The sequence below is a fragment of the Tripterygium wilfordii genome, chromosome 1, assembly GCF_013401445.1.
Source record: "Tripterygium wilfordii isolate XIE 37 chromosome 1, ASM1340144v1, whole genome shotgun sequence".
NCBI lineage: Eukaryota > Viridiplantae > Streptophyta > Magnoliopsida > Celastrales > Celastraceae > Tripterygium > Tripterygium wilfordii.
This window is the reverse complement of record NC_052232.1, coordinates 10,111,461-10,124,974: the sequence shown is the minus strand read 5'-3', so window position 1 is coordinate 10,124,974 and position 13,514 is coordinate 10,111,461. Positions and strand designations below refer to the sequence as shown.

Genomic DNA, 13,514 nt, shown 5'->3' with positions numbered 1-13,514 from the left:
GATTTTAGTGTCAATTTTTCATGGTGGTTGATTTGTTTGTCCTAAACCTTCCCCCTCCACATGATTCGAGTGCTGTAATATTCGTCTGACTATTGTTGATGATGTTAAGGAATTGGGTTTCGTAAAGAGCAGATCACCCGCCCGAGCCCATCCGGCCTGCCCTGCCCTGCCCAGACGTGTAAAATTGCAGGCTTAGTAATTATTAGGTCCTGGACTGGGTTTGGTTCATGGAAGTGGCCCATTTTGAATTTTGGGCCGATCTTCGGTTTGGAATATTTAACTTGAAGTCTGCGAGATTTTTTTGGGGTTACTGGGCCAAGCCATGACTGACACCCGGCTCATAAAATTTAAATAACGGTGCCTACAAAACTAAATATAGGTAATAGGCGAAAGTTACTGGAACCAGCCCGAACTAGCAACCGCCAACCAGGATCATAAAATTTTATGGAAGCAGACCGAGGCCGGCCAAATTTTTTGATCAGCATGAACTCAGGCAACTTACACAAGGGCCATAGGCCCAATTTTCTGGGCCCAGTAACAAGCCCACTGGGCCCAACCAGTGGACCAAGTTGCAGGGCCCATTAACAGGCCCACTTTGAAGGGCCCAGTTTCAAGCCCAAATTGTAGGGCCCATTAACTGGCCCAGTATCAGGCCCAAGTTGTTGGGCACATTAACAGGCCCCCGTTGTAGGGCCCAGCAACAGGCCGACGTTGCAGGGCCCAGAAAAAGGCCCAAGTTGTAGGGCCCAGTAAAAGGCCCAAGTTGCAGGTCCCAGTTACAGGCCCAAGTTGCAGGGCCCCTTAACAGGCCCAAGTTGCTGGGCCATAAACAGGCCCATGTTGTAGGGCCCAGTAACAGGCCCAAGTCGAAGGGCCCAGTTACAGGCCCAAGTCGAAGGGCAAAGTATCAGGCCCAAGTTGTTGGGCCAATAACAGACCCACGTTGTAGGGCCCAGCAACAGTCCCACTTTGTAGGGCCCATTAAAAGGCCCAAGTTGTAGGGCCCAGTTACAAGGCCTAGTACAGGCCCAAGTTGCAAGGCCCAGTTACAGGCCCAATTTGGAGGGCCCATTAAAGGCCCAAGTTGCATGGCTCTTTAACGGGCCCAAGTTGCTGGGCCATAAACTGGCCCATGTTGAAGGGCCCAGTTACAGGCCCAAGTTGGAGGGCCCACGTTAAAGGGCCCAGTTACAGGCCCACTTTGCTGGGCCCTTTAACAGCACACGCTGCTGGGCCCAGTATCAGGCCCAAATTGATGGGTCCATTGACAAGCCCACGTTGCAGGCCCAAATTTATGGACCCAGTAACAGGCCAACCCGGCCTAATAACCAACCCAAAAATATGTGGATCTCAGCCCATACCCATCCCAATCCGGCGTTCGATCACCACTAGTTTGGAAATTTCTCATTTGTAACAAAACTCGGAGCAGACAACAAATGTTTCAAAGAAATAGCATTATTGTAATCTTGCCACGGCTTACATAAAAAAACAAGGGAATCTGGCCGTAGTTTATATACCGAATCAATTGCAGAATTACACGTTGAAGTTCACCATTAATGCACGGGTTAACCGTTAATGCATAGGCATTAAAAACATTACTTAAAACAAGTACTTTCGCCTAACCCTACACTGTCAACTTTTCCAGGATGTTTTCTAAACACAAACAATAGCTTCTCCTACGAATTTCAATAACCTTTAGATTCTTGTTTTTTAATGTAAGCAAGTATAGTCGATGATTTTCACCACTATATTGAATTCAAATAAGTTTAAGGGCATACCGAAAACAAATGCTATGAAGTGCAGTGGTTGGACAAATCCTGGGGGACTGTTAAAACATCTGAGACTCTGACAGAGAACTCTGTTCTTAACAGCCCCTATCATAAGCTATCGACTACGCCAACCAGAAACCGATTTGGGGACAAGTGTTATAGAATTTGAGGCTGCTTCTAACCTGCATTACAAGTAAATATTATCCATAGTGATTCAAGGCTCATCCATTCACAAAAGACCTATAGCACAACCACAGACCCCAGCCAACACCCCCACGATCTTCATGCAACAAAATCAAAACATGAGAGGGAGATAGTGAGAGAAACGGAGAGAGAGAAAGAGGAACCTTGTTATTTCTTCAACAGCCTTCATAACTTCTGCAGAATTTGTTTCAAGCACTTGACCTCCAAAAATGATCTCATCCAAAACAGTATGCAACTGCAAAAAGCATCAGTGGAAACTCAGTTTAAGGGAATTTTGGCTTCCGAGCAGCCTGATAAGGAACATCTGACAATTCTAGAGGAAATGAAATGACAAAGTAATTGCCACATGGTTGAGTCGTACTGGAATGAAAAGGATGGACCTCCAAATTGACTCAAATATCTCTGAACTAATCAGGCTCTTTTTTAAAATACAAACTTGAAATGTCAGAGAAACAGGACAAAAAACTTTCCATCTGGTTACCTTCATAAGATTTTCTGCTTCCCAACAGTAAGCGAGTGGAAAATTTAAGAGATGACAAGTTCTGTGAACTTAGAGATTAATCCCTCACTTCTAACGACTTAACTCTTATCTATCACCTAGTTACCCCTTATAAGGTTTGTAATAGCAAAACAGTATAGTTTTCTTCTCATAATATCAACTTCCATCTCTCCAGCTAAACATATGGATTCGAAAAGTATAATTATTTTCCATCCTTCACTTTTGTGTCCTTCCCAATGAAATGAGTTAGTGAATAAGGCTTTTATAACAGTGATAATTAAAAGTAAAACATAAAAATTTCTCAAATTGATACGACAAAGTTAACTATCCAGCACAATATGACCTGACATTATGTTGGTCAAGTCAATTATAAAAACTTTTCTTCCATTTGATTCTTCTACGATTTCTTATATATCCCAGGCAATACTGAATTCAAAATTAACAAGTAAACAGAAGAAGATACAACCTTAGTATAATTGAACACTATGTCAAGCTCGCAAACATTTTTGAAGCATTTGTCCAATGTTTCTACAAAAACTAAGACAAGAAATTTAATGTAAGCAAAACCTTTAAAAAGTTTAAATAAAATAACTGCCAACGAAATACTAAAAAATAACTACTCAAGAGAAAAAGCTATCAGATTTCATGACACGAACTAGGTAGTCATCAACTAGTTCTCTGTCATCACTATGTAGACAGACATGTCAAGCGGTCAAGCCTGATGAAATCGAGTTACTCTAAATAGGCCCTGCCTACAATATGTGATCAAGAGGCTACAGGTTATGCTCAATGAGGAGGTATTAATTGATGTCAAACAAAGACATTGTCTACACGATGCGCACGTAAAAAGGGTTGCCAAAGACTATCTTTAAGAAATAACATCTCTTGCACTACTCGCTTATCTCATTGATATCATAACATATTACCTTTTCCAAAGTTAATATATAAAAAGCAGTTAGCTCCTATATCGTAACAGGGAGAGGGGTGAATATTTCTTAATCGGGAAGAAAATGCCTTTTTCCTTCTTTTTCCTTCCCCTCTTATTCCAGTTAGAAACATGCTTTGCAATACAAATTGAGATAAGAGGAGATGCTTTCACATGCACAATGCAAGAATAACCTTAAATCTTATATCCTAAATTAGCACAATCAACTGAACAACTTTAAGCAAAGATCTCATGATTGAGTGAATACACTAGCTGCCATTTTCACACAGTTGCAAAAGTATCACCTTATATAATTTTCTTTAGACCTCTATTTGATCAGGCAATGGTCAAAATCATTTTCTACATTTTGGCATTCATGTGTATCTCAGCTATATGGAGTGTCTAGCTGTATACTTGAGGTTACTTCTTCCAAGGAACTTGGAAGCTTCCTTGGAAGCTTCAAATGTGCAGCACTGCAGCTGATGAACATCACTACTACATTAAGAAAATTGCATTTTTACCTACAAATTTTATGATATGTGGAAATTTTTTTGCTAGATGCACAGCTTATTCACAGAAAATATGTCAAAAGACAATAGTCCAGCTCAAAGAGAATTAAAAAAGATTTCAAGATGGTAATAAAGTGTTTCCACACTAGTCTGTTCATTCAACTTTACTTGATATTTAACAGCTCCTTGTGAATGTACCTTGAATCAAGTCAAGCATCGCAAGTTCATTTTCAGAGCTATCAAAAACAAAGACAAAGTACAAAGTTGCATAGTGCTTGTACACAAGACGAGAATCCTGCAAGGGAGGTAACATAGCAAACACACAGTTCAACAGAAAGATCTTATAGAAATGCAGCAAATCACCTAATTAAAACATCCAGAAAAAAATCTAATGCCAAGCTAAGGAAGTAAAATTTGAAGATAAAGCAACATACCGGACCAAATATCGAATCCGTCTCCACAAAATTGCTCACGATCTCGGCTCTACTGCATAAAACTGAATTAACACTGGATTCAGCAGAAAAAAGAGGAAATAAAAACGATACCGATCATTAAAATCATTAAACAAAATCGTAAACCAACGGATCCAGGAACCAAACTCTCGTGTGATCCAAAAATGTGCGTTCAGCTATTAGATTTCGAGAGGTTTCAAGGAAATTTATAGAGATCAAACAAAATTGATTGAGAGAAACAGAAAGAGAGAGAGAAAACCTCCATAGACACTGCGTACAAGCTCCTGCTGCTTCTCGACCGGCTGAACTCAAAAACAAATACAGATCGTACATGAATTTTCCCTGATCGAACACACGGAAAGAAAATCATAAACGAAAACGCAAGAACAAGACCTGAAACTCGTAAAATTTTGCAAGACGAGGCTTCCCCTCTGTGTTGATCACAATTACTGCTTTAATCATCTTATCTGGCGTTCCTCTCTTCCAAAAGACGAGTACAGCTTCTGTGACTACCGACTCCGTCTATTTAGTATTTATGATGGAGCTAATTGGGCCGTTGGGCTATCGTTTGTTTTGCTCTGAAAAGCCCATCACAGCATTATTCGGCTAAAGTCCTACAATGGATGTTTAGCCCAAATTATCACAACATTATTGGGCTATGGGCTTATATTGGCTTTTTCGTAAATCCAACTCGTTGTCGTTGAGTGCCTAAAGTGTTTTTTTTTTAATATTTAAAACGAGTAATCCATCCAAAACACGACCGTATTAAACTCTACCCTACGAAACAGTGGCTGTTATTGGTATGGTAAATTATCCATTGGTATACCATTACCGACGTATTGGTTACCGAAAATAGCAAAAGATTGGTATACCGTTACCAATTGTTCGGTACGGTAAATTTACCGATGACTTTGGTAACGGTAACGGTAAGCAAATTTCAAAACCGGTAAATTTCCCGATTACCGACATATATATTAAATATATATTAATATTATTTTTAGTTTTAGTTTTACTTAATTATGACTATTAGATTAATCTAATTTAATCTAGACCATTGATTATTTTTAGTGTTATCATTTATATATCACTCGTAGCAATTTCATTAACTTTAAAGCAGTGTTTGTTACATAACAAAATGCTTTGTTGGTATTGATTACAGGCTTTTCTTCTCTCTTTCCATTATGGTCTTTTATCTTTTATTTATCTTGTTTCTTCTAGCTTTCCTGCTGTGGAGTTTAAAACACTTCGGATACTAAAAATATTAGAAATTAATGAAATGAAAGATTTTCTATTATAGATTGTTGGAATAATGTTATGTGAATTCTCCTTTCTTTTTTTCTCCGATTGATAGGTCTTTTCTCTGATTCACATGTAGCACAATGATCCTTCTCATTAATCTATCAATTTTATTATTGGTATTGTATACAAGATCAAAGTGTTATAGTCTCATACAATGACTCTTAAGCATAAATGCTTTTTTTTCTTCTCTTTTTTAAATAGGTTTTAAGAATTGGTAAATTTACCAATTACCGACTTACCATTACCGATCAATCGGTATACCGACCATCGGTATACCGACTCTTCCGGTAACGGTAACGGTAACATTTTTTGAGTTACCAAAAGAATTGGTATGGTAACGGTATTCCGTAATTGGTAACGGTAACCGTACCAATAACAGCCCTACGAAACACAGCCATATTTAACTCCGCCCTACATAATAAACCTGGTATGCATAACTCCCCCTCGCCTCCTGCCAGTGAGCTTAATCCAAAGAAATTAGTAAAATCAAGTTGCCTGAAAGGCAATCATCCCCATTTTTCACAAATTTCTACATGAGAGACGTGAATTTAGGATACAGGTGCCTCCACTCTCCAGTACTTTTAAAAGAAACCGAAGTTATGCACCACTAGGCATTCGTTACAACAGGCACGAAGAGCACACCACCACACTTTTACAAATTACAACACAAGCGTCACGCGACCATCAATCTATCTTGAAAAAAGAAAAAAAACCTATCTACAAACCAATTTCGACTCAATTTCTGATGATAAGAAGCCACCACCAGTATACCACCATTGATGAGGGCTCCTTAAAATATGGGGAGATATGAATGAGGCCACTTGAAAATTCTTTTACAGCTCAAATTCTGAAATTCATGAACAAAACGTCCAGTTTTAAATAATCTCTTTACCAGCGAACGTATACCCAACATCAACGCTTCCTTAACGGTGATCCTTTAGCCACAGCTTTCATACTCTGCGAATCTCTGAAGCAAACGAAGTGGACAATCGTCTTCCCATTGGGGTAAACTGCAAAAACACTTGTGCCAATCTTTTTGTTGCAGAGAGAACACGTAGTATCACTAGTGATCTTTACTACCGTTTTCCTCTGGTTGTAGAGTTCATCTTTCACCTATTATGCATCAATAATTTGTTCAGGAATATTGAATGGAAGATACTTGCTGGAAAGATACTTCGAAAGTGAAAACACAAGCTCGAAAGTTCAAAATTTACTTCTATGCATTACATAGGCATACCTGCAGGTTCTCACTCTGCCTCAAACTCTTGATCACTGAAAAGTTCCTGTATGCTTCACTCGATTTTTTTAGAAGCGGCCCAAGAAATGGCAGCAAGTTCTGTGGGGAAGGGAAAAAATCATCATCAGATAAAAGCACCCAACCGATGCAAAAAAAAAAAAAAGGAGAATGTTGATTAAAAAACATGGCAGATCAACAGCTTCCTCCTCAACATACGGAATTCACATATGTAATGATTGACTATGAAGGCTGATTAATTGTAATGAAAAGTTACAGGCAATGAATGGTCAAGAAACTCAGAATTACAATTCAATACATGAAAACCCAGATCCTGGATATTAATTACTACCAGGACAATAAAATGTTGAGCACTTTAAAGTCACCAAGTCTTCCATCACTTAATTAATACCTGTAGTTTAGTTTCTCTTGGTAAGAGCTTGAGGGCCTGAGCTCCATTGATTCTATCCCATCTCTGGCCCAATAGATCAAGGACCTGATCAAGCATTATTGTAGAACCTCCTTCCTCATTTAATTCTTCTGCATCACCATCACTCCTGCTGCTGTCTGTGCTACTAAGGCTGACCTTCACATCTTCTGCACCCTCTATTGCAGCAATTTTCTTGGCTCCACGACTTCCTTTGGCTTTAACCGAAGTTCCCGAACCAACCTTTAGAGTGTTTGTGTTCTGAGATGATACTATCTTTGTAATTCGCTTTTCAAAATTCTTGGTTGTTCTCCGAGGATTCAAATATATTTGCAGAAGAGTGAGGTATATGTTGCCAGAAGGCTTTCCAGATGATTGATGAAGTGTAGATTCATATACTCGGTCACAATAGGACAATGCCAGTTCAGGAACATGAAGCTACAAAGAATGAGATGTACTTGACCAAGTCAGACCATTCATAAAAAAGAAAATAAAAAAATCCACTCACATACACAAGCAGAGATTTGATATCAAAGCGCAAATACATATAATTAAAAAAGAATCCATCAAAAGAGTTCCAATAGAGAAACAGAGAAATCTGAAAAAAAGAAACACTCAAAGGCAACAACAAATCTGAAAGATTACGGATCATTCATTTGAGACCTATCACATGATCAGTTGGTACGCTAAAATACTTGTCAAAGAAGGCTTCAAGCCCATCACGATACCAGTGACTAGAATTATACCCATTACCTATTGCCCTTACAAGTGGGTGAAAGATTTGTTTTGCTGGAAATACCTTATGAACATACAAAGATAAGGCAAGTTCATGTTGGTTCATTTTCCTCAACAGAACTGCACGCTCTTCATATAAAGCGTCCACTGGAAGACGTTTAAGCAAAGCTTCCGGATTGTATCCTGAGATATTCTCTAAAGCAGATATTAGTTTCTTCCTTGTGGGTGAATAAGCCTTTTCATCCCATTTCTGTTCAGCAGTTAAGTCAGCATGCCAGTCAAGTACCTCCGAGAGAAAAATTTGTACCTGCCATATAATGCAATCAATAAGGATTTTTATTTTTCCGAAATCAATCATACTACTAGCACCAACAGCATCAAAAACTTTTAATGCTGACTAGCAGGTGTTGACACCACAAGCCTGTTACGGCGAGCCAAATAAAAGACAAATAGCAATGCTGATCGATAATATGGATGCTGAAGCAACTCTGACTTGACTTAAAATTTACATGGCAAACAATGATCTCAATAACACATAATCTCACCATTTCATTTTGTAGGTTTCCTGAAATCCCATTTTCATTCATTGCAAGCATTAGCTCTAAATACCTCCCCTGCATGCTCGGAGCATGCTGCTTCAAGTAAGAGTTCACCAAGTCCGATGGGATGTTTCCAGATAGAAAGAGCTCAATAGTTTGCGTAGGACACCTTTCGAGAACAAGCATTGAGAACTCCAGGACAAGTATGGGATCTGTTGCACAGAGAGGCTGAAGAAAATATCAAATTAGGCTACTTTCTGACATGAATCAAAAACATAAATTATCTCATTTAGGTGTCTTGACTCTATTTGTCCATTGAAGTGGGCTAAATCACAGTTCTCCTTCAGGATTTGAGCAAGATATCGTCAAAAGAAATCATATTTGTCTCACAATAATTGCCAACAGCAGGAAAGTTTGAAACTAAAGCCCATGGAAGAACTGTATGTACATTCTTGTACAACTTTTAGAGGATATGTTAAAGTGAGATACACGTGCCAATGGGCAACAGATGAGGTTGGAGAGATTTACTATGTATAATTTTCCATATGAGAAGGATAAAAATACTTGCTGTTGCATCTGGGCATAAAAATATCCAAGAGAATGAGAAAACTAGCCTTGAGATATTCAATAATTGACTCTGCATTGAACTTCTTGGTGACCCCAGCTTGCAATTGATCTGACCTCGAGTCTTCCACTAATTCATGCAGAAGTTTAAGGGCTTCACGGTGCATAGAATTCCACTTATAAAGTTCCAACAAAGCAGTGTAGTGATTGTTTTTCTGAAGAATCTCCTCGCATATTCTTACATCACAGTAGTTTACACCTTTCAGTAATTCTAAGGCTGCAAAGAACTGTCCAGTGAGAAGTAGAGCTTGCAGTAATGCTGTATCCAGTATAGCTGCCATCTCTCTAGCGCCTGAATTTATGGGAGTGCTACCACGCCCCTGAGTGAACAGTGAAAATAATCAACCATATTGCAGTTGACACATCGTCATCAACAGAATGACTGTGAAGGGTCATACATGTAACCACGTATTACAATAAACATATCAATCAAAATCTAGAAATAACTGACAAAATAAGTATCATTTTGATTTAAAATAAGATAGTCCAAATTAGCTTTCCTTTACATGAAAGGGTAGCTTATAATAACTCAATATTGTTCAACAAACATGTAATCTATTTGCTAAAATAAGAGTTCATTTTTGTTAACATGTTTGCAAATTGGTCATTGACGGGGGGAAGCATCACAAATGTGGTATCTAAGTCCGCATGTACTTAAAACATGCTGAGAAAGATTCTGTTAAACGTAGTATTATAGTCACTAGCCAATTCATATTGAGTATGACAGAATCCTACCACCAAAATAATCTAAGCACCTGCAAGAAAAAAATTTATTAACGCACCTTGTTTGATCTCTTGAACCTAGAGGAGTCATATGATGCAAAATTATCTCCAACTGCACCCAAAACTTCTTCTGTCCCCTCAACAGTCGCCTTTTCTATTATACTGTATCTCTTCTTCTGCAAGAACTTTATGAGAGCCATAAGTGAATTGTGGCTCATTTTCTTGGACTCAAGGGCTGCATTCTCATCAGACTCTGATAGCTGTCGTGGAGGTGAGAATTCCATATCATCTGACAAAGCAGATGAACCTCTTGAAAGATATGGACCATCCCAAGATATGTCCATGACCTTCTCTGGTTCAGGAATTATAGCTGTTTTGGGTAGTATGATAGATGGATATAAAGAAAGCACATATGTCATATCCACTTGAGATGCCAAAAAATGTTCCATAGCTTCCTCATAGCATCCATTATCAAAAAGGTGATGAGCATATCTGCAACAACCGTAACATAAATAATCTTAGACGCGTGTATAAAGAATACAAATCGAGATTGTGCAGAAAATTCACTTACAATGAATAGTTAAGCTACAAGAACAGTGGTTCCATAACAAGTTAATGAATCTCACATGTGACTACAAGTAGGTAACCTTGCACAAGGCAAGATATGTTTCTTCTTTCTACAAGGAACTATGAGAAACAAAGCATAATACCAGGATTCACAGGTTGTCTATGCTTTGGATTGAAAATCTAGTAGCCTATAACCAGGGCTGATCACGATGCTCAGGGATGGCATGTAAATGGCCAATTTTCAAACCTGCTTCTACAAAAATTCAATTATTTAGATATCTGTGTTCAAGCAATTAAGCTTTTAGGTTGAATGGGTTTAGAGCAACAAGGGTAATGTAGAAATAATGAATCCACAGTATAATTTCATTATTTATGCAAGTTAATAAGATTACTTCTCATTTCTTGTCTGTGTGTGTGCGTGCATGCTCGAGAGGGCGGGTTGCTGAGCAAGATAATTTTACAGGTTTCCAAGGGTCCAAAAACCTATAGAAGGACAACAACCATTCTCCTTGTCCATAGACCGATGATCAAGTGGTCGACTTGATATGGTAATGGCCTGACAAAACTTAAGAACCTGCCCACTTAGCAAAAGAATGAGCAGCAAAGTTGCAATCACTAGGCAGACACAATTTCAGAGCCAACTCCTCTGTTGACCTATGGCTCTGATATTAGGTTAGGTGGAAGAAAGAAAACCTACAGTGTCAATTCAACTTGACCTATGCTGCGTGTAGGGCATGACTCGCAGAAAAATCTAATTGGTGAAGGTGAAGAATAATATCGGTAGCTATGCACCTTATGTGAATTGAGCCCTCCTTCGCAGCTCGAAGACTAGCATCTTCTGGTGGAAGCATCTTACACAATGCCAAGGCTTCCTCAAAATTTCCAGATGCTGTTTGCTGTACAATCTGCGATACATTACAAATTTGAAATGAAAACTTTGAAGTGTAACACCTTCAGTTCGAGTCATTATGTTCATGCCACAAACAAAAGAACAAAACATCTGAAGGCATAATCCAATAAAAATATTAAGGAAAAAGGGTAATACTTTTTTTTGGTAAGTGAAAAAGGGTAATACCATATCATGAGTTGTCTAATCTTTTACAAAAGTCGTGACTTTCGAAAAGAGTAACATGTGCTAACTTCCTTGAGAAGATTGTTCACACGATAAGCTTTTATCTAGTAAATATTACTAGCAATACCTGTGCACCAAGAGGAACAGGAAAAAGCCCATAAACTGAATTGTCTAGTGCAACAATTAGCACATTGTTGCTTCGGGTGAGATGGCGAACATTTTGAAGAACAACAGTCTGTATCAATGGATACGGAACTCGTAGAGAGCGAATCTGCAATTACAAATGGCAGCACTGGCATAACAAAACTTTTTTTGCACAGAAATGAGACAAATAAAGCTGAGTTTTTTTTCGCTTGAAGCTGACAGAGCTACCTCAACACGTCTTGGCATCAGAGCTATTGCATAAGGCTTCAGAATGACAACAGTTGTTGGAGCCTCTGACCAACAAATCCTCTCTGCTTGAAGAAGTTTCCCATTTTGATCAACAAAAACACCAATATTCTCCTGAAAGAAGCTTACTCTCACGTGTTAAAAATCATCAATATGCGTACGCAAGAAACAGAGACCATAGTCAAAGAGGTTCTAAGTTTGCATTTAGAATTAAAGTTTACAGATCAAATTCCAAGATGAGCACATTCATCGCGAAGGAAAAAGGAAATTTAGCAATCAAAGGCACAAATTTTAATCATCGGAAGCAAATGGTTACCACATAATACAAACAAATGTACATGAAGTAATCAAGAACAAATGTATTTAATGTTGCCTAGGTTATAGAGAGAAGGAATTTCACTATAAAAATTACCTTCCCAAGCAGAAGTTCTCCAGAGGGAAGAGAGATGACTAAAGGCGGGGCCAGCCTCCCAGATGGAAATACCTCAGTCAATGCACCATTGGTAGCATTTAGTATCATGTACTTTTTGCTAATCCCCAGACATATATTCTCACCACACCAGGACATGGACTTCACTAAATCTGGGACCCCAAAATCTTTGACCTCCACAAATCCTCTTCCTCCTAAAAAAACACATAACAATGATTTCTCATGAAAATAATAATAATACTGATAATAACCAACATTGACCATTTTCGAATACAAAAGCTAAGTAATCACAATTGAAATTTTAATCCCAATAGCTTGATTTGCCTTACTGGTACAATATGCTTTATTCTTTTACTCCTGTTATTTGTTGGCCACGATACATGCTAGAAGTAGTAACCAAACCTCAATAACAAGTGCATTGATTTCACCAAAAATTACCATATTGATATGATTATTCCTTAGAAAAGCTGCTAATATAGTATACATTGCAGGAGAAGGCATTAAAAAGTACGTCATGCCTGTATTTCAATTACAGCAGAATATGACTAACTAGTTGGCCGTGCTTAGCGAAGAAAAAAACCAGTAGTAAAACTTTCATCATCAACGATCAACCAAAAGCAGCATTAATTCATGTAATTACCGTCATGCCTGAAGATACAAACCCGCTTTTGCCTCGCAAAGGAAAGGAAACCTCTGCGATCATCCCATGAGTACACATTGGCGCCTTTGGCCTTGGTGATCACAGCAATGGTCTCCAAATTGGGGAGTCTGTGGAACGCGATTGATTCGGAGAGCGACAGAAGCAGCTCCCTCGACTCCACTACCTCCATTGACACCAGAGGCTTCTTGGAGAATCCCGGAATGTTCCTCTCCAGTGCATACGGTTCCTTCCGAAGCTCGAGGTCTTTGTCGTGGTAATCGGGCGTTGGAGATCGGTCAGAGCCGGAGGCTTCCGAGCTATAAATACGGAGGGATCCATCGGAGCAGCCGAGAAGAAGCCTGGAACCATACGATTCGATAGCATCGATTTTTGTGGGGCAGTCGCAGAGGAGCTCAAATGAATCGTAGGCACTGTGTACCATTATTCCGTTCTTCCGATCTTCCCTGAGAATGAAC

At 38.8% G+C, this 13,514-nt stretch overlaps 2 protein-coding genes across 3 annotated transcripts; both read right to left on the bottom strand.

Annotated features, from left to right (window-relative positions):
* Positions 1–1,444: 1,444 nt before the first annotated feature.
* Positions 1,445–4,881, bottom strand: LOC119995961 (AP-3 complex subunit sigma). 2 transcript variants are annotated; one of them, XM_038842543.1, is made up of 7 exons: positions 4,752–4,881; positions 4,618–4,660; positions 4,341–4,402; positions 4,105–4,201; positions 2,939–3,000; positions 2,117–2,208; positions 1,445–1,951 (listed from the first exon to the last, which is right to left on the bottom strand). In XM_038842543.1, the coding sequence occupies exons 1-7, from the start codon at positions 4,818–4,820 to the stop codon at positions 1,885–1,887; spliced, it is 492 nt and encodes a 163-aa protein (XP_038698471.1). In that variant the 5' UTR covers positions 4,821–4,881; the 3' UTR covers positions 1,445–1,884. The 2 variants fall into 2 exon arrangements, with proteins under 2 accessions (XP_038698471.1, XP_038698399.1); XM_038842471.1 differs by having other exon boundaries at positions 2,939–3,009; positions 4,752–4,875.
* A 1,235-nt stretch (positions 4,882–6,116) lies between these two features.
* Positions 6,117–13,514, bottom strand: LOC119998538 (vacuolar sorting protein 39). The gene is made up of 12 exons (XM_038845890.1): positions 13,039–13,514; positions 12,381–12,592; positions 11,951–12,082; positions 11,706–11,849; positions 11,299–11,411; positions 9,999–10,431; positions 9,207–9,536; positions 8,599–8,820; positions 8,118–8,360; positions 7,304–7,756; positions 6,895–6,993; positions 6,117–6,770 (listed from the first exon to the last, which is right to left on the bottom strand). The coding sequence occupies exons 1-12, from the start codon at positions 13,478–13,480 to the stop codon at positions 6,570–6,572; spliced, it is 3,024 nt and encodes a 1,007-aa protein (XP_038701818.1). The 5' UTR covers positions 13,481–13,514; the 3' UTR covers positions 6,117–6,569.